At 48.4% G+C, this 17,802-nt stretch overlaps 1 protein-coding gene across 7 annotated transcripts in view; it reads left to right on the top strand.

Moving 5' to 3' along the window:
* Positions 1-12,837: 12,837 nt before the first annotated feature.
* TMEM268 (transmembrane protein 268) overlaps positions 12,838-17,802 on the top strand; it is a 35,632-nt gene continuing 30,667 nt past the window's right edge. For all 7 annotated transcript variants that reach the window (XM_074016704.1, XM_005580962.4, XM_045373722.3 and 4 more), the window contains exons 1-2: positions 12,838-12,952; positions 17,340-17,523. In XM_074016704.1, the coding sequence (XP_073872805.1) occupies positions 17,418-17,523 (106 nt within the window). In that variant the 5' untranslated portion in view covers positions 12,838-12,952; positions 17,340-17,417. The remainder of the gene's footprint in view (positions 12,953-17,339; positions 17,524-17,802) is intronic.

Raw genomic sequence — 17,802 nt, 5'->3', positions numbered from 1 at the left:
ATTCCTCAAAAGAGTGACTGGATGAGGTTTTGTTTTTTTGTTTTTTTTTTTTACTGTTAAAACCCTCAAGTCTTGCTATCCCACTGAAGCTGTGTGTCAAGATCAGCAATGCTGTCCAGGTTGAGAAAGCTCATCCTCTTCCTCCTTGACCTTCCGTACTTTGACAGGGTTGACCGTTCCTTCATTTAACCACTTTTGTTTTTTTGAGACGGTCTCGCTCTGTGACCCAGGCTGGAGTGCAGTGGTCTGGTGTGGTCTCAGTTCACTGCAACTTCTGTGTCCCCTGCTCAGTCGACCCACCTCAGCCTCCCGAGTACCTAGGACTACAGGCACACACTATCACACCCAGCTAATTTTTCTGTTTTTTTTTTTTTTTTTTTTTTAAGACGGAGTTTTGCTGTGTCACCCAGGCTGGAGTGCAGTGGCGTGATCTTGGCTCACTGCAAGCTCCGCCTCCGAGGTTCACGCCATTCTCCTGCCTCAGCCCCCTGAGTAGCTGGGACTGCAGGCACCCACCACCACGACCGGCTAAGTTTTTGTATTTTTTTTTTTTTTTTGGTAGAGACAGGGTTTCTTTTTTTTTTTGAGACAGAGTCTCGCTCTGTCACCTAGGCTGGAGTGCAGTGGCCAGATCTCGGCTCACTGCAAGCTCCGCCTCCCGGGTTTACGCCATTCTCCTGCCTCAGCCTCCCGAGTAGCTGGGACTACAGGTGCCCGCCACCTCGCCCAGCTAGTTTTTTGTATTTTTTAGTAGAGACGGGGTTTCACCGTGTTAGTCAGGATGGTCTCGATCTCCTGACCTCATGATCCACCCGTCTCGGCCTCCCAAAGTGCTGGGATTACAGGCTTGAGCCACCGCGCCCGGCCATGACAGGGTTTCACCGTGTTAGCCAGGATGGTCTTGATCTGACCTTGTGATCCGCCCACCTCGGCCTCCCAAAGTGCTGGGGTTACAGGCGTGAGGCACCGCGCCTGGCCAATTTTTCTGTTTTTAGTAGAGGCAGGGTTTCTCCATGTAGCCTGGGCTGGTCTCAAACTTCTGGGCTCAAGCGATCCTCCTGACTTGGCTTCCCAAAGTGCTGGGATTACAGCTGTGAGCCACTGCACCCAGCCCACTTAGCTTCCATCGTGCAGTATTATGCTTCATTGCTTCTCATTCATTCTCTCCCTCGTTCTTCCTTCAGCTTTTTTTTTTTTTTTTTTGGAGATGGAGTCTTGTTACCCAGGCTGTGGTGCAGTGGCATGATCTCGACTCACTGCAACCTCCCGGGTTCAAGTGATTCTCCTGCCTCAGCTTTCCTATTAGCTAGGACTACAGGTATGCGCCACCACGGCCAGCTATTTTTTGTATTTTTAGTAGAGATGGGGTTTCACCATGTTGGCCAGGATGGTCTCAATCTCTTGACCTTATGATCTGCCCTCGGCCTCCCAAAGTGCTGGGATTACAGGTGCGAGCCACCACACTTGGCCTCCTTCTGCTTTTATCAGTCTCTTCACGCTGCTGATGAAGACATACCCGAGATGGGGAAGAAAAAGGTTTAATTGGACTTAAAAGTTCCACATGGCTAGGGAGGCCTCAAAATCATCGTGGGAGGCAAGACACTTCTTACATGGTGAGGGCAAGAGAAAAAGAGGAAACTCCTGATAAACCCATCAGATCTTGTGAGACTTAATATCACGAGAATAGCATGGAAAGACCAGCCCCATGATTCAATTACCTTCCCCGGGTCCCTCCCGCAACATGTGGGAAATCTGGGAGATACAATTCAAGTTGAGATTTGGGTGGGGATGCAGCCAAACCATATCATTCTGCCCCTGACCTCTCCAAATCTTATGTCCTCACATTTCAAAACCAATCATACCTTCCCAACAGTCCACCAAAGACATACTTCAGCATTAACCCAAAAGTTCACAGTACAAAGTCTCATCTGAGGCAAGGTATGTCCCTTCACCTATGAACCTATAAAATCAAAAGCAAGCTAGTTACTTCCTAGATACAATGGGGGTACAAATATTGGGTAAACACAGCCATTCCAAATGAGAGAAATTGGCCAAAACAAAGGGGTTACAGGGCCCATGCATGTCTGAAATCCAGCAGGGCAGTCAAATTGTAAAGCTCCAAAATGATCTTTGACTTCAGGTCTCACATCCAGGTCACACTGATGTAAGAGGTGGGTTCCACCCCTGCGGCTTTTGCAGGGTACAGCCTGCAATGATCCTGGGCAGCTCTGCCCCTGTGGCTTTGCAGGGTACAGCCTCCTTCCCAGCTGCTTTCATGGGCTGGTGTTGAGGGTCTGTGGCTTTTCCAGGTGCATGATGCAAGCTATCAGTGGATGCCATTCTGGGGTCTGGAGAACGGTGGCCCTCTTCTCAAAGCTCCACTAGGCAGTGCCCCAGTAGGGACTCTGTGTGTGGCTCTGACCCCACATTTCCCTTCCACACTGCCCTAGCAGAGGTTCTCCGAGGGCCCCACCCCTGCAGCAAACTTTTGCCTGGGCATCTAGGCATTTCCATACATCTTCTGAAATCTAGGCAGAGGTTCCCAAACCTCAATTCTTGACTTCTATGCACCTGCAGGTTCAACATCATGTGGAAGCTGCCAAGGGTTGGGGCTTCCACCCTCTGAAGCCACAGACCGAGCTATACATTGGCCCCTTTCAGCCAGCCATGGCTGGAGGGGCTGGGACATGGTGCCATGTCCCTAGGCTGTACACAGCACAGGGACCCTGGGCCCAGCTCATGAAACTACTTTTTCTTCCTGAGCCTCCGGGCCTGTGATGTGAGGGGCTGCTGTGAAGGTCTCTGACATGGCGTGGAGACATTTTCCCAATGGTCTTGGGGATTAACATTAGGCTCCTTGCTACTTACGCAAATTATTTCTGCAGCTAGCTTGAATTTCTCCCCAGAAAATGGGTTTTAATTTTCTATCAAATAGGCTGCAAATTTTCCAAACTTTTATGCTCTGCTTTCCTTATAAAACTGAATGCCTTTAACAGCACACAAGTCACCTCTTGAATGTTTTGCTGCTTATAGAAATTTCTACCAGATACCCTATATCATCTCTCAAGTTCAAAATTCCATAAGTTGCTAGGGCAGGGGTAAAATGCTGCCAGTCTCTTTGCTAAAACATAGCAAGAGTCACCTTTGCTCCAGTCAAGTTCCTCATCTCCATCTGAGACCACCTCAGCCTGGACCTTATTGTTCATATTGTTATCAGCATTTTGGGCAAAGTCATTCAACAAGTCTCTAGGAAATTCCAAACTTCCCCACATGTTCCTGTCTTCTTCTGAGCCCTCCAAACCGTTCCAGCCTCTACCTGTTACCCAGTTCCAAAGTTGCTTCCACATTTTTGGGTATCTTTTTAGCAGCACCCCACTCCTGGTACCAATATATTGTATTAGTCTGTTTTCATGCTGCTGATGAAGGCATACCTGAGACTGGGAAGAAAAACAGGTTTAATTGGACTGATAGTTCCACATGGCTGAGGAGGCCTCAGAATCATGGTGGGAGGTGAAAGGCACTTCTTACGTGGTGGAGGCAAGAGAAAATGAGGAAGAAGCAAAAGCAGCCTGAAAACCCTATCAGATCTCATGAGACTTATTCATTATCATGAGAACAGCACAGGAAAGACTGGCCCCCATGATTCAATTACCTCCCCCTTGTTCCCTCCCACAACACGTGGGAAAGTTGAGACTTGGGTGGGGACACAGCCAAACCATATCACCAAGGTTTTGTTCTTGGACTTCTCTAATGTTCTATTGGTGAGACCACATTCATTTCCTGGCTTTATTACCTATACTGAAGACCCAAATTCGTATCTCAAACCCATTTCTCCTGAGCTGTAGTCATTAAACTGCTTATTTGATATTTTGACTTGGATGTCTGGTAAACATCTCCATCTTAACATGTCCCAAACTGTATCCAGTTTTGTTAAGGCTTTACTCTCCTTATTGCTAAGTGTAGCAACTCCTAATCTCTGCCAACTGCAAATACAGATCTACCAAACTGGAGAAACATGAAGCAACACTCATGTTCAAGGGCTTAGACTCAATTTTTAAATGGGATGCCACCAATATTTTTATTCTGGATTAATAGAGTTGTGCTTATTTATATAACTGCTTGACTATTAATACTGACCCAAGCAACTCAATGTTGCTAGTCACAGAAACCAACAGCAGAGAGGTTTTATCTTTTTGAGATGCTCTTTCACCCAGGCTGGAGTGCAGTGGCACGATGATCAGGGCTCACTGCAGCTTCGACCTCCTGGGCTCAAGCCATCTGCCTACCTCAGACTCCGGAGTGCAGGGATTACAGGCATGAACCGCCATGCCTGGCCGGGAGGGTTTCTTTTTGTACACTTAATACATTATAGGGCTTTGTAGCAGTGTCCCTGGCCTCTACCCACTAGATGCCAGCAGAACCCCTTCAGTTGTGACAACAAAAATATGTCTCCAGATATTGTCAAATATCCCTTGGGTGCCAAAAACCACCCCCACATTAGAGAAGATAAGGCACTATACAAGGTGTCTGGAACATTCTACGTACTCAGTAAATGTTTCCTAATTTTCTAAAATTTGCTGTTCTTTTCTCAGACTAATCATTCTTGATTACAAGTTTAATAATAGCTGCATTGGTCAGGACAGGACAGGCTCTGAAATCTCTGTGGCTTAATGTAACAAAGGTTTATTTCTTGCAAAGTCTGATACAAGTTGGGTGACGTCAGGGCAACTGTTCTCCATGTGACCACTCAGTGATTTGGATTACTTCCGGTTTGTGTCTCTACCATCTCATCACATTCCATTATTTCAGTAATGGGAAGAAAAAGTTGGCAAGCATCAGCTCTCACCTGCTTCAGTCCTCAAATGACACTTGTTCTCAGCTCATTGGTGTAGGTCACGTGTCACAACCTAACACAAGGGAGGCTAAGAAATAAGGGGGGAAGGGGGAGCCCATGAATATTCCATGGGTAAAACCATGTTTCTGCTACAATTGCTAACAGGTGTTTTTTTTTTTTTTTTTTTTTTTTTGAGAGAGTCTTACTCTGTTGCCAAGGCTGGGGTGTAATGGCACGATTTCGGCTCACTGCAGCCTCTGCCTCCCAGGTTTAAGTGATTCTCCCACCTCAGCCTTATGAGTAGCTGGGACTACAGGTGCCCACCATCACACCTGGCTAATTTTTGTATTTTTAGTAGAGATGGGTTTTCGCCATGTTGGCCAGGCTGGTCTCGAACTCCTGACCTCAAGTGATCTGCCCGCCTTGGCCTCCCAAAGTGCTGGGATTATGGGTGTGAGCCACCATGCCTGGCCTGCTAACAGCTTTCTATGTGCCAGCTAGTTGTAAGAACTTTTACATTTATATTGACTAATTTAATTCTTTTTTTATGGGATATGAGACTGAGAGAGGTTAGGGAACCAGCCCAAGGATGTGCAACGTTGGAGCCAAGATTCAAACTTGCAGTCTGGCTTTTGCATCTGTGTGTTTAACCATGGTGCGTACTCAGTATTGAACAACTTCATAGCTGTACACCTTTTATGTATCTTACCCATCTGATTATTTTCCCTTTACCTCTCCCAAATTGTAGAGTGATGCTCCTCAGTTGCCCTCTGGGCAATTTTATGTCCTGTAAACCTAGAGAGGAGGATGCCCTGATAAAAGGCATAAAATATGGCTCACACCTGTAATCCCAGCACTTTGGGAGGCCAAGGCCAGTGGCTCATTTGAGGCCAGGAGTTCAAGACGAGCCTGGCTAACATAGCGAAACCCTGTCTCTACTAAAAATACAAAAAATTTACTGGGGTGTGGTGGTGCACACCTGTAGTCCCAGCTACTCAGGAGGCTGAGGCACGAGAATTGCTTGAGCCTAGGAGGTGGATGTTGCAGTGAGCTGAGATCGAGATTGCACCACTGCACTCCAGCCTGGGTGACAGACGGAGACTCCATCTCAAAAAAAAAAAAAAAAAAAAAAAAAAGACATAAAATAGTTTACAGTAAGCCATTGTGTAACCTTGTGGTAACATCTCACAAATTCCCTGAATAGTTACCCCTCCCACTTTCTGAATGGGGGAGGGAGAGGGAAACTTGTAAAAAAAACTTGTTAAAAAAAAAAAAAAGTAACTTGTCTGAGGTCACACGTCCAATCTCTGCTTCTATCAAGGGAAACCCATTATGTTCTCTGCACATATATAAACACACAGCAGCCCTGCAGGTTAGACACCGTAATCCCACTTCCATGGATGAGAAAGCTGAGGCCCAGAGGCTTACAGAATGTTCAAGGTCACAGAGCAAGGAAGTGACAGAATTGAAGTCCCATCAGATCAGCCTGAAGGCTGCAAGGGAAAACCTACCATGTTCTGCCTTCAGGCTTTTCTCCCAGGATATTGGTGGACTGGGTACTTGGCTTCCTGTAACCCCAGTAAAGCCTTTGGGCCTGATTGGGTAAGGCCCATAACTAACTTTCTGCATTTCTTGGTCTTTATTCTACTCAAGGAAACTGATGGTACCAGAAGTCAACAAAAGCTGTTCAACAGTAAAGACACGCTTTGATCAGTCTTGCGTGTTTCTTGTTTTTCCACCTGTTTATTTTTCTCCCCTTTAGGGTCATTCTGGCAGATCTCAGAGTGTTTTTCTCTTGTCAACTGATCTCACAGCACTTCAGTGGCTCTGAAATTACTGAAAAAGCTTCAGCACAGGCAGGCAGCTCTAGTTTTGCATTTTTTCCCCCTTCTTGTGCAAATACATAGGTCTTAAGAGGCAGGTTAAGCACATTCTTTATTGAAAGATTTGGCCAGTGGTTCAGTGAGATCTAGAAGCTGAAAGATCATCAGGTCAACATCTATCTTCTCTGGCTTTTAAAAAAATTTCAGATGCCACCGGCTCCTGGGCCAAGTGTGAATTTAAAGTCATAGTTTACTGTGTTTGAAGGGATGATTGATAGGGATGGGTAGGCTTGAAGAATTAAGGAGCAGGCAGCCTCCTTTTCTTCCTACTTGAAAATAACTTACAGCTGGGTGCAGTGGCTCACACCCATAATCCCAGCACTTTGGGAGGCCAAAATGGGTGGGTCGTTTGAGCTCAGGTGTTCGATACCAGACTGGGCAACATGGGGAAACCCTGTCTCTACAAAAAATACAAGAGAAAAAAATTAGTTGGATGTGGTGGTGGTGCCGCCTATAGTCTCAGTTACTTGCGGGGGCTGAAGCAGGAGGATTGTTTGAACCCGGGATGCTGAGGTTGCAGTGAGCCGAGATTGTGCCACTGCACTCCAGCCTGGGTAACAAAGTTGAGACCCTGAATAAAAAAAAAAAAACAAAAAAGAAAAGAAATAACTTACAAAGAAAATAACTTACAAAGAAAGAAAATAACTTACAAAGGAGGACGGCAGCATTCTAGATGCTGCTGTTGATAACTTTAGGAAAGAAACAAGGCTGATTGTTCAGAGAGCATGACTGGGTTGTCTACCATTACCTTAGGTAGTTTTTAAAGATGAAAAGACCGATAGTCTAGTTACCTAGTTAAAAAAGCCCAATTGCCTTCAACTGCCCTTCCCTTTTCTCCCCAGCCGGAGACGGAGTTCTCCCTCTTCTGACTTTTCCGACCCTGCCGCTTATCTTTCTGTTCATAGTGTAGAAACAGATCCCTGACTCCTATCCGCCCTGGGGGAATTGCTGGCCTTCCTAATAGGAATTCAGAGGATTTTTTTCTACTGACTTAGGCCCGGTTTCCTGACAAACAGCATGTGATCTGTCTGACTTCCAGCACACCTCCTGCCAAGCACAGCTATGTATCTAGTCCCAAGCTCTCACGTATAGTTAATCTACCTCTCCCATAGTGGAGTCTGTCATTTGACGATGTGACTTCCGGGAGCTGAAATCAATGTAATGGAGCCACTAGCAATGGAACATTCTGTGGGACACACTTTCAGAAATAATTTCTAAAATAACTCACATTTATTAACATCAACTTTATACCAGGTGCCATTCAAGGCACTCTATATACATAATCTAATTTTCCTACCATCTCTATGAGGTATGTATTATTATTTCTATTTTGCAGATTAGGAAACTGAGGCTACAAGGTCACAGAGCTAATTTGTGGTGAAGTCTGGATTTGAACCCAGGTCTGTCTGAGTTCCCAGCCTGAATTACTACTGCATGCTTTGATTCAATTTGTTCAGGCCATGGCGATGTTCCAAGTAGTATGTCTCCAAGAAAAGTTTAGGAAGTCAGTGAATCCATAACTGGCACACGAGCTCCAAAAAAAAAAAACCAAAAAAACCCAAACGGAAAAACACCAAGATGTAATTTTTGATCTTTGCCTTTTCACTTACTCATCCAGCAGTTCTGAGACTCCCCCAGTACCATCTGCTGCAATACTAAGGTTCTGCCAGGCTGGAAAGAAGTTCATTCGCTTACTTCATTCAAGTTATCAAATAGTGTTGGCAGCTAGCCCTCGGCCCTGGGTCTGTAACCCTTGCAGACACAACAGGACAGATGGAGCAACTGCTGAGTAAGGGTGGCTTTGGCTGGGGTTTGTGGTTATTTGGATTTATCTATAGTTGAGGCCCTGATGATTTCATACATATTTACTCATTCACTATTTCATATGCATTTAACAATTACTGAGGGCAGGGTTAGGGGCAGGGGGATAGCGACGAACATGGGTAGAAACAGCCCTATGCCCAAAAGGCTTACTTTCTTTTTGGGAAAGGGGACACTGAACAACGATAATACCATGTGATGGGTATGGGATGAGTGTAGGTTAAGCAAGAGTAGGGCTGGACGCAGTGGCTTATGCCTGTCATCCTAGCACTTTGGGAGGCCGAGGCAGGTGTATTACTTGAGCTCAAGAGTTCAAGATCAGCCTGGGCAACATGGCAAAACCCTGTCTCTTACTAAAAATAAAAAATTAGCCAGGAGGAATGGTGGTGCATGCCTGTAGTCCCAGATGCTTGGGAGGCTGAGGTGGGAGGATTGCTTGAGCCTGGGAGGTCAGGGCTGCAGTGAGCTGAGATTGTGCTGCTGTACTCCAGCCTGGATGACAGGGTGAGATCCTGTCTCAAAAAATAAAAACAAACAAACAAAGCCAGAAACAAACAAACAAGAGTAACTATGAGAATGAACTATGAGAATGGGGGAACTGGCCCAGGCCCAGGACAGGGCAGGGCTCCCAGAAGAAAGGCCCTTTCAGCTGAAACTCGAGAATGAGTTGGTTGGTCAGGTGGCACGATGGGGCTGGGGTTTGGAGACAACTTTCCAGATGGGAGAGAATGGCAACCACTGAAAACTAGAAGTGAGAGAACAAGGGGAAAGGGTTATAGGAGGAACTGAGAGATGCTCTGTATTTTTGGAGCATAGGGTTTTTACGTGCTGGGAGAGAGTAAAGATTAGTCCAGGGTAGGCTGTGGGTGGGGAGAGGCTTGGGCCCACCACAAGGACATTGTCACTGCTGAAGCGTGCTTTCCAGCAGACCTGACTGGATTTCACCCTACTTTCACTGGATTTTATTGCCCTTTCTCCATTCTCCATGGAGCACCCACTCCCCCTTGCTATGCCAGGACTGGACACTGGTGAAATTTCAGAGATACAAACACATGATACCTTGTTGTCCATGAATGCACGGTACTTTTACTGAGCACTTTCTTCTAAGCACTTTATCACTTCAATTAATCCTTGCAATCTCCCGGATTAGCAGATATTGTTATCTGCCTTTCATAAATGAGGGTATTGAAACTCAGAGAGTGAGCTGAGCTGCCTGCCCATGCCACATGCCAGTAAGTGGAGGAGCCTGGTGGGCCAGCTCCAAAGGCCCCTGTCTTTTGCACCTCCCTAGTATAGGAGATTGATGTGTCAGCATCTAAGTTCATGCTGGAGTGACCAGCAATGAGCATGAAGAGTAAAGGCAGCCTGGCAGAAAGGGCAGGGGGACCACATCTGGCTTCATGGAGGAGGGAGACCTTGTTGGAGATGTAGGGTTTAGATAGATTGCGATCAGGCCACACTCCTGTTGCAGGATCCCTTTTAGTATCCTATCATCAGTGAGTTAAGCTTCAATATCTCTTGACGCGCTCTTGCTCCCACGCCTCTAAATTGTTTTCTGTTTTTGTTTTGTTTGGAAATCAGGCACACTAAATAGGGACTTGGTGTATATTGTTCACCCTTGCCCAGTACAATGCCTGTCCCTTAGCAGGTACTGAATGTCCATTTGTTGATAAATAAATGAATGAACTTCATTTTTAGTAGCCCACTACCTGGATCCTTACTTACCTGGTGAATGAGGGTGCCTGGGTGGTATCTACCACTCAGGTTGTCAATTCCTGCTCCTGTCTCCAAGCATGCTGTCTCTGAGGGCTGGCCGAGCATGTAGCCAGCTAAGTTCTGGGGTCTGAGAGTTTCCCAACAATCTGGCAATATCTGTTGAAATAAAAAAATGCATGCACGGGCCAGGTGTGATGGCTTACCCCTGTAATCCCAGCACTTTGGGAGGCCAAGGCAGGCAGATCACCTGAGGTCAGGAGTTCGAGACCAGCCTGGACAACATGGTGAAACCGTGTTTCTATTAAAAATGCAAAAATTAGCCAGGCATGGTGGCTCACCCCTGTAATCCCAGCTACTCGGGAGGCTGAGGTGGGAAAATCGCTTGAACCCGGGAGGTGGAGGCTGCAGAGAGCCAAGATCGCACCACTGCACTCCAGCCTGGGTGACAGAGTGAGACCCCATCTCAAAAACAACAACAACAACAACAACAAACAAAAAAGCATGCACATTCTGACTCAGCACATCTACTTATAGAAATGGGCCAGGCAGGGTGGCTTGCACGTGTAATCCCAGCACCTTGGGAGGCTGAGGTGGGAGGCTCACTTGAGTGTAGGAGTTTGAGACTAGCCGGGGAGACATAGTAAGACCCTGAACCTACAAAAACAAAACAAAACAAAACAAAACAAATTAGCCAGTCGTGGTGGCATGCACTTGTAGACCCACCTACCAGAGAGGCTGAGGTGGGAGGATCCCTTGAGCCTGAGACGAGAGGCTGAGGCTGCAGCGAGCTGTGATTGTGCCACTGCACTCCAGCCTGGGCAACAGAGAATGACCCTGTCTCAGAAAAAGAAAGAAAAAGAGAAAAAGAAAAGAAACAAGGAAGGAAGGAAAGAGAGAGACTGAGAGAGAGAAAGAAAGGAAAGAAAGAACGAAAGAGAGAGAAAGAAAGAAAGAAAGAAAAAGAAAGAAAGAAAGAAAGAAAGAGAAAGGCAGGCAGGCTGCGGTGTGTTTGCATGTACGCAACAATGCTGCTATGTGCATCAGGGCAAGGCCTGTCAGCAAGGCTGGAAATCACCTCCATGTCCACCAAGAAAGAAGGGCAAAGAAAACAAAGACCCTTTCTATCAGGTTGGTGCAAAAATAATTGCGGTTTTTGCTTTTTTTTTTTTTGAGATGGAGTTTTGCTCTTGTTGCCCAGGCTGGAGTGCAATGGCACGATATCGGCTCACTGCAACCTCCGCCTCCCGGGTTCAGGCGATTCTCCTGCCTCAGACTCCTGAGTAGCTGGGATTACAGGCATGCGTCACCACGCCCAGTTAATTTTGTATTTTCAGTAGAGACGGGGTTTCTCCATGTTGATTAGGCTGGTCTCAAACTCCCGACCTCAGGTGATCCTCCCGCCTCGGCCTCCCAAAGTGCTGGGATTATAGGCATGAGCCACCGGGCCCAGCCTGCAATGTTTTTAATGGCAGAAAAACGCAGTAACTTTTGCACCAACCTAATATAATATAGGGACGTTTATGTGCCCCTTAAAAAGAAATGAGGCAGTGTGGCATGTTCTGGCAGATGAGCGCCAAGGTACTTTGTTGTATGAAAAAGCAGAGTGCCCAACAGAATAGAAAAGGCCTTTTGTGTAAACGCACACACGCACAGGTACATACGTGCTCTGAGAAAAAATACAAGGAAAGCACAAGGTCAGTGCTTTCCTCAGGGGAAAGGGCACTTACTTTTAACTGTAGACCCTTTGAAATTATGAAAGATGGCAGTGGGAGTGAGCCCTTGTGAGTATAGCAACTGGGAACACGAGCGAGCAGTTACGTGTCTGGTAGTTGTGAACATTTCATACACACTATCTCATTAAATCTTCACACAACCTCATGAAGTAGCTATAATTATCTGCTTTTTACAGAAAACGAAGGCACAGAGAAGTTAAATAATTTACCAAAGATGATATAAGAAATGCAGAGACCCGGGTCATAGCCCAGATAGTCTGACTCCAAACCAATGCTCTTAATAATACAGCACACACACAATTTTCCATTAGAAACAAGTTCCCGGCCAGGTGCGGTGCCTCACACCTGTAATCCCAACACTTTGGGGGCCCAGGCTAGAGGATTGTTTAAGGTCAGGAGTTTGATAGCAGCCTGGGCAACACAGCGAGACCTCCGACTCTAAAAACAATGACAAAATCAACCAAACAAAAACCAAACCCAAGTCCCCAGTAAACTTCTGGTCTCAAATACTGCCTCATCCACGGGTCCCGTGACTGTGTGTGTGACGGGGGCTGGACCTCCGGAGTAAGCCGCTCCTTTACAGTGGGGAGACGGCGGGAACCCGTGCCCTAAGATGCCGTGCACGTGGTCGGCTGGGCGCTGAGACTCCTTCCGGCGTCCCGCGGGGCGCTAGGCTGATGAAACGCGGCCTCCAGCTCCGCTCCGTCGCGGGCCCGGGAGCCGCATTCCCTCGTGGCCCCAAAGCGAGCCCGGCGGGCGGCTCCTCCGGGTTGGGCAACTGAGCAGGGCCGGCCGGGCTGGGGGCGGGCCCGGGAAGGCGGCGCGGCGCCGCGCGACGCGGGAGGCGGGCGGGGCGCGGGGCTGCGATGCCCAGAGGCTGCGGCGCCCAGAGGCTACGGCACGAGGGGCGCGGCGCCCCCGACCTTCCGCGTCCCGGGGTGGCGGCGGCGGCGGAGGCGCGGGCGGTGAGTGTGCGCGGGCCCGGGCGCGCGCCCGTGTCCTGCGATCCGGGATTGGTGCCGCGGGGCTCCGGGGCTGGGAGGCCGCCTGGGCGCCTCCGCCTTGGCCTGCGTTCGGGCCAGACGGCCTGGGGTCGGCGCCCCGGGCAACCTGCGGGTGGCCTCCTTACGCCCTGGGGCCCCTGCCCCCGCGTGCCGGCCGTGGGAGCGGCTCTGAGAAGCCTCCTGGAAGCCCGCGGTTGGGGAGGGCCGGACTGATTTCTGGGGTGAAGGAGATCCCCCCCTCCTCAGCCGACCTGGACAGTTCCAGAGGGCGGAGACTGAGACTGGGGCGAGACAGCTGCCCAAGGCCAAGGCCGTGTATGGCGGGACAGCTCCGGCTGGCTTGAAGGAGCCTGGGTTTCAATTCTGGCTCAGTCCAGGACCGGCCCCTTGACCTTGGATGGTACACTTTATTTTCTGGGTCTTAACGTCCTCACCTGTAAAATGGAGAGCTCGGACTCATTGTGTCTCAAGGTTTTTTCGCCCCGAAACTTCTGTAACAGACCCTTTTAGGGTCTCGTGTTGGGCTTTTCACAAACAAAACAAAACCTGACTTAGGAAACTGACGAATCTCAGTGCTAGTTCCCTGGGAGGCTGGGCCCTCGGTGTCTGCAGAGATGGAGGACTTTGCGCAATAGGACTTAAGAGTATGTTCCTTTGCAGATGCTCTCTACGAGCTGAAAAAGAGGGGAGCTGACCTTGTGCAAGATGGATATCTGGAAGTTCTGGTTAAAATGCAGAATCAGCAAAGGAGACTCAGAGAAGCTCTAGTTTCCTGCTTAGTTGCAGGGGCCTCAAGGCTGTGCTCACTCCCTCTGCTCTGCCTCCACCCTGGTATCTGTCAGACCCTCTGTGTTGTCCTAGGGCTGGTGCAGGGCTGAGCTGGATGGGGAAATGGAGTTCAGGACATATGATAGGCATCTGCCTTTGGGGTCTTGCCAGCACCCCTCCTGCCCTCTGCAGCTTCCTGGTTGAATGAGGGGCTGCAAGGTGACCACACAGGCTGCCCTGATGGGCCCATCCTGGCCTCTGGTCCATATCCCTTTCTGCTTGGCACTGGCCTCTCTTGGCTCTCACCTCCACCTTTGCCAAGCCCAGGAGCCTCCTTCCTCCAGGAAGCCTTCTGGAGAACCCTTCCTCCACCCCAAACGAGGTGCTCCCTCTCACTGCCTTGTTGCAATTGTTTGTTTTGTAATTGTCTTTCCCTGAGTTTGTCATTCCTACCATTTGGTGATCCCTAGCAGGGAGGGCTGAGTAGGAACTTCCGTTTTTATTTCCAGTTTCGTAGTCAAGAAAGCACAGGGCCTGGCCTGAGAAGGTGCTTAGGAAATGTCTGTGGAGTAAAAATGATGGCAGCTGTATTTCTTCAGTGATTCCTATTTGCCCAGTGCTATTTTGAGTGATTTACATGTGTGAACTCTTTAAACCTCACAACCACCTGAAGTTACTGTCGTTTTCCCCACTTACATGTAAAGAAACTGAGGCAGAGAGAACTCGCTCAAGGTTACACAGGTGGGAAGCAGCAGGACAGGGTTGGTTACTTTGAGCTATTACAGGAAACAGCCTCCAGGTGAATGGAATAAAGCCTGCCGATTGGTACTTTGTGAGAGGCTGATGGGGCCAACTACGGTGCTGTGATTTCTTCCGAAAGACAATGCCTCATGGTGGGATTTTTGCCACGAATGGAACCTTCCACGCAGTCTGGAAGGATGCTTGTGCAGCTCCAGCCTGGGCATGGTCCCTCGTGGCTCCCTGGTCCCTCAGGCCTTTTTGAGACTCTAGTCAGCTTTTCTGGGCTGTAGGCCCCTAGCTACGATGTCCCTATGTGTCTTGTCTGGAACATGGATCTCAGAATTATATCTGCCTCAGGGGCCTAAGAGATGATCAAATGAAGCAGGGAAGGGCTTCAGTGATTATCAAGTGCAGGGCAGAGATCCTTGTGGCTATTTTTGTTGGTAATAGGAAGGAAGGAAGGCATGATGAGAGTGAGAAACACTAAGCATATTTAGGAGAGTCTTCTGCTGTGGGCCAGGTGAGGAGGAGAAGGCCCCAGTGTAACATCTCAGGGCTGACTTGCATTTATTGCTTGATCTTGCCTGGGAAATGCAGTCTCCCTTGACTCACTCTTTTTTGTTTTGTTTTGTTTTGTAAGGGTGATTTCATGAACATTCTCAGAGACAGTTAGTGCAGAGGGGCAAGGGCATGGAAATTATGTGCCTGGACCCTGGAGCCAGATGGCTTGGTAGCATGGCCTCCCAACCTTCGGCAAGTCACTTTACATCTTTGACCTGCAGTTTTTTCTCCTGTAAAATAGGAAAATCATGTTGAGGACAGGGGCTGGTCTGGTGAGCAGAGTACTGGATATTATGCTTGCATTTCCTTCTGTTACATCCCCACAGCAGCTATATGAGTTGGACCTCTCTATCCCCATTTTACAGATGAGAACAGCAAGGTGCGGATTGTTAAGTACCTTGACAGCTAATGTCAAAGAGCATGTATGTGGCAGAGTGGGAATTCAAGTCCAGGTTTTCTGGCTCTAAAGTCTTCCATGTTTTCATAGGTTGCTGCTTTGCAGCCTTAAAGCCCGGTGCAGGGCAGGTATATGATAATTGTTAAAGGCTCATCTTTTACATATTCTTGGTTGGGAGTGGAGGCTCCTAAGTGATCTTCCAGAGCTGAAAATTGGGGCCAGCTTCAGGTGCATGCAACCTGTGCAGTCACACAGGGTCCGCCACTTAGGAAGCCCCTCCCATTTTGTTTAATGCTGTGCTGTTGCCATCTTTAAATTCTTCATTATTTTTAAAGAGGAGGCCCCACATTTTCATTTTGCATTGGGTCCCACACATTCTGTAGCTGCTGCTGTTTAAAGTATTGAGAGAAGTGAAAGATGATGAGGGCATGAGAGCCCTGTTCCCTCTCTAGGGGGCCTGATCAGTGGCCATCAGCCCTTGGGCCAGCTTGGAATCATGAAGATGTGTGCTGACTGGACACTTCATGTCCTCACAAACATCTAGAACCATGGTAGCAAAAGACGATTCTAGTAGACTTTTCACCATGTGGTTAGCAGGGCTGGTGTGTCATCCCAGGGGACTTAGGCCTGATTATCCTTGGTGAGGGGTAATTTTCAGGCCTGCTGGTGGACACATAACAGAGGTAAATGTGCAGGTTGCCGCTGGAGAGAGTGGCACTGGAAACTCAGTTTCTCATCAAGGAAACACCCATGACAGGTGTTACTGCCTTTTTTTTTTTTTTTTTTTTTTTTGAGATGGAGTCTTTCTCTGTCGCCCAGGCTGGAGTGCAGTGATGTGATCTCGGCTCACTGCAACCTCTGCCTCCCAGGTTCAAGTGATTCTCCTACCTCAGCCTCCCAAGCAGCTGGGATTACAGGTGCCCACCACCATGCCCGGCCTAATTTTTGTATTTTTTAGTAGAGATGGGGTTTTTCCATGTTGGCCAGGCTGGTCTCAAACTCCTGACCTCAGGTGATTCACCCACCTCGGCCTCCCAAAGTGCTGGGATTACAGGCATGAGCCACTGTGCTCAGCCTACGTTTCTTATTCATTTGTCTTTCCTACCATCTGATTTTTGTTTGTTTGTTTGTTTGTTTTTGTTTTTGATTTGAGACATGGTCTCTCTCTGTCACCCTGGCTGGTGTGGAGTGGTGCAATCTCGGCTCACTGCAACCTCTGCCTTCCGGGTTCAAGCTGTTCTGCTGCCTCAGCCTCCTAACTGGGATTACAAGCATGCGCCACCACACCCAGCTGATTTTTGTGTTTTTGGTAGAGATGGGGTTTTACCATGTTGGCCAGGCTGGTCTCAAACTCCTGACCTCAGGTGATCCACCCACTTTGGCCTCCCAAAGTGCTGCAATTACAGGTGTCAGCCACTGTGCCTGATTTTTTTTTTTTTTTTTTAAATTTGTATTTTGCAGTGTCTTATGGGAAGCTACTTGAAATCCTGTGTGTAAACAAGACTCCCTGTAATGAATATACCTATCCTGTGCCTGGTTGCCTGGGGCATCCTCCATAAGGGAACAGAAATCCCAGCTGCCTGGCAGTGGTGCCTGGTCAGCTCTTGAGTACTCTGTGGACCCTTGGCTGTGCCTGGGCTGGAGGAGACCCAAGACCAGAAGGGAAGTTCTCAGTTTGGGCCTTGGAGGGTTTTAGTTTCTCTTCCTCCTCCTTCTCCTCCTGGGAATTTTTGTCAGCATTTTCAGAAAGGCCAAATTTGGCAAAAAGACTCTGGGTGGCTCTCCCTGGCCTTTGGTGACTTTGGCCCTGGAGAGAGCCCCTAGGAAGCCCATCTTGCCCAGTCCCAGGCCTGAAGTTCTTTTTTGTGCTGTGTTTTGAAGGCATATGATGCTGAACTGGCTGCTCCAGAATGAACCACAGCTCTGAGAAGGGGAAGTAGAAACAGCTGGCACCCTGCCATGGCCTGTGAACCACAGGTGGACCCGGGGGCCGCTGGCCCATTGCCCCCCTCCTCCCCTGGCTGGAGCGCCCTGCCTGGAGGGAGCCCTCCCGGCTGGGGGCAAGGTAAGATCACAACCTTTCATTTTCCACCCCCTTTCTACCTCATGCTGAGCTGCACTCACAGGGCACAGAAGTTTCTTTAGATAAGGTCAGGGGGAGGTGTCTTTGAGGCCACATTCTGTCATTTTTACCAGTTCTGTCTCTTGGGCTTAGACCAAGCCACCATCCCTCTCTGCTGAGCCCCTGCTGAAGCTTGCCTGTTGGTCTTCTCTTTTCCATTCGTTCTCTACATGGCAGCCAGAGAGCTCTTTATTATTTATTTATATTTCTAATTTATTTTTA

This window comes from Macaca fascicularis, chromosome 15 (genome assembly GCF_037993035.2).
Source record: "Macaca fascicularis isolate 582-1 chromosome 15, T2T-MFA8v1.1".
In the NCBI taxonomy this organism is placed as follows: Eukaryota; Metazoa; Chordata; class Mammalia; order Primates; family Cercopithecidae; genus Macaca; species Macaca fascicularis.
The sequence above is the reverse complement of the archived record's forward strand: the minus strand, read 5'-3'. Positions and strand labels throughout refer to the sequence as shown.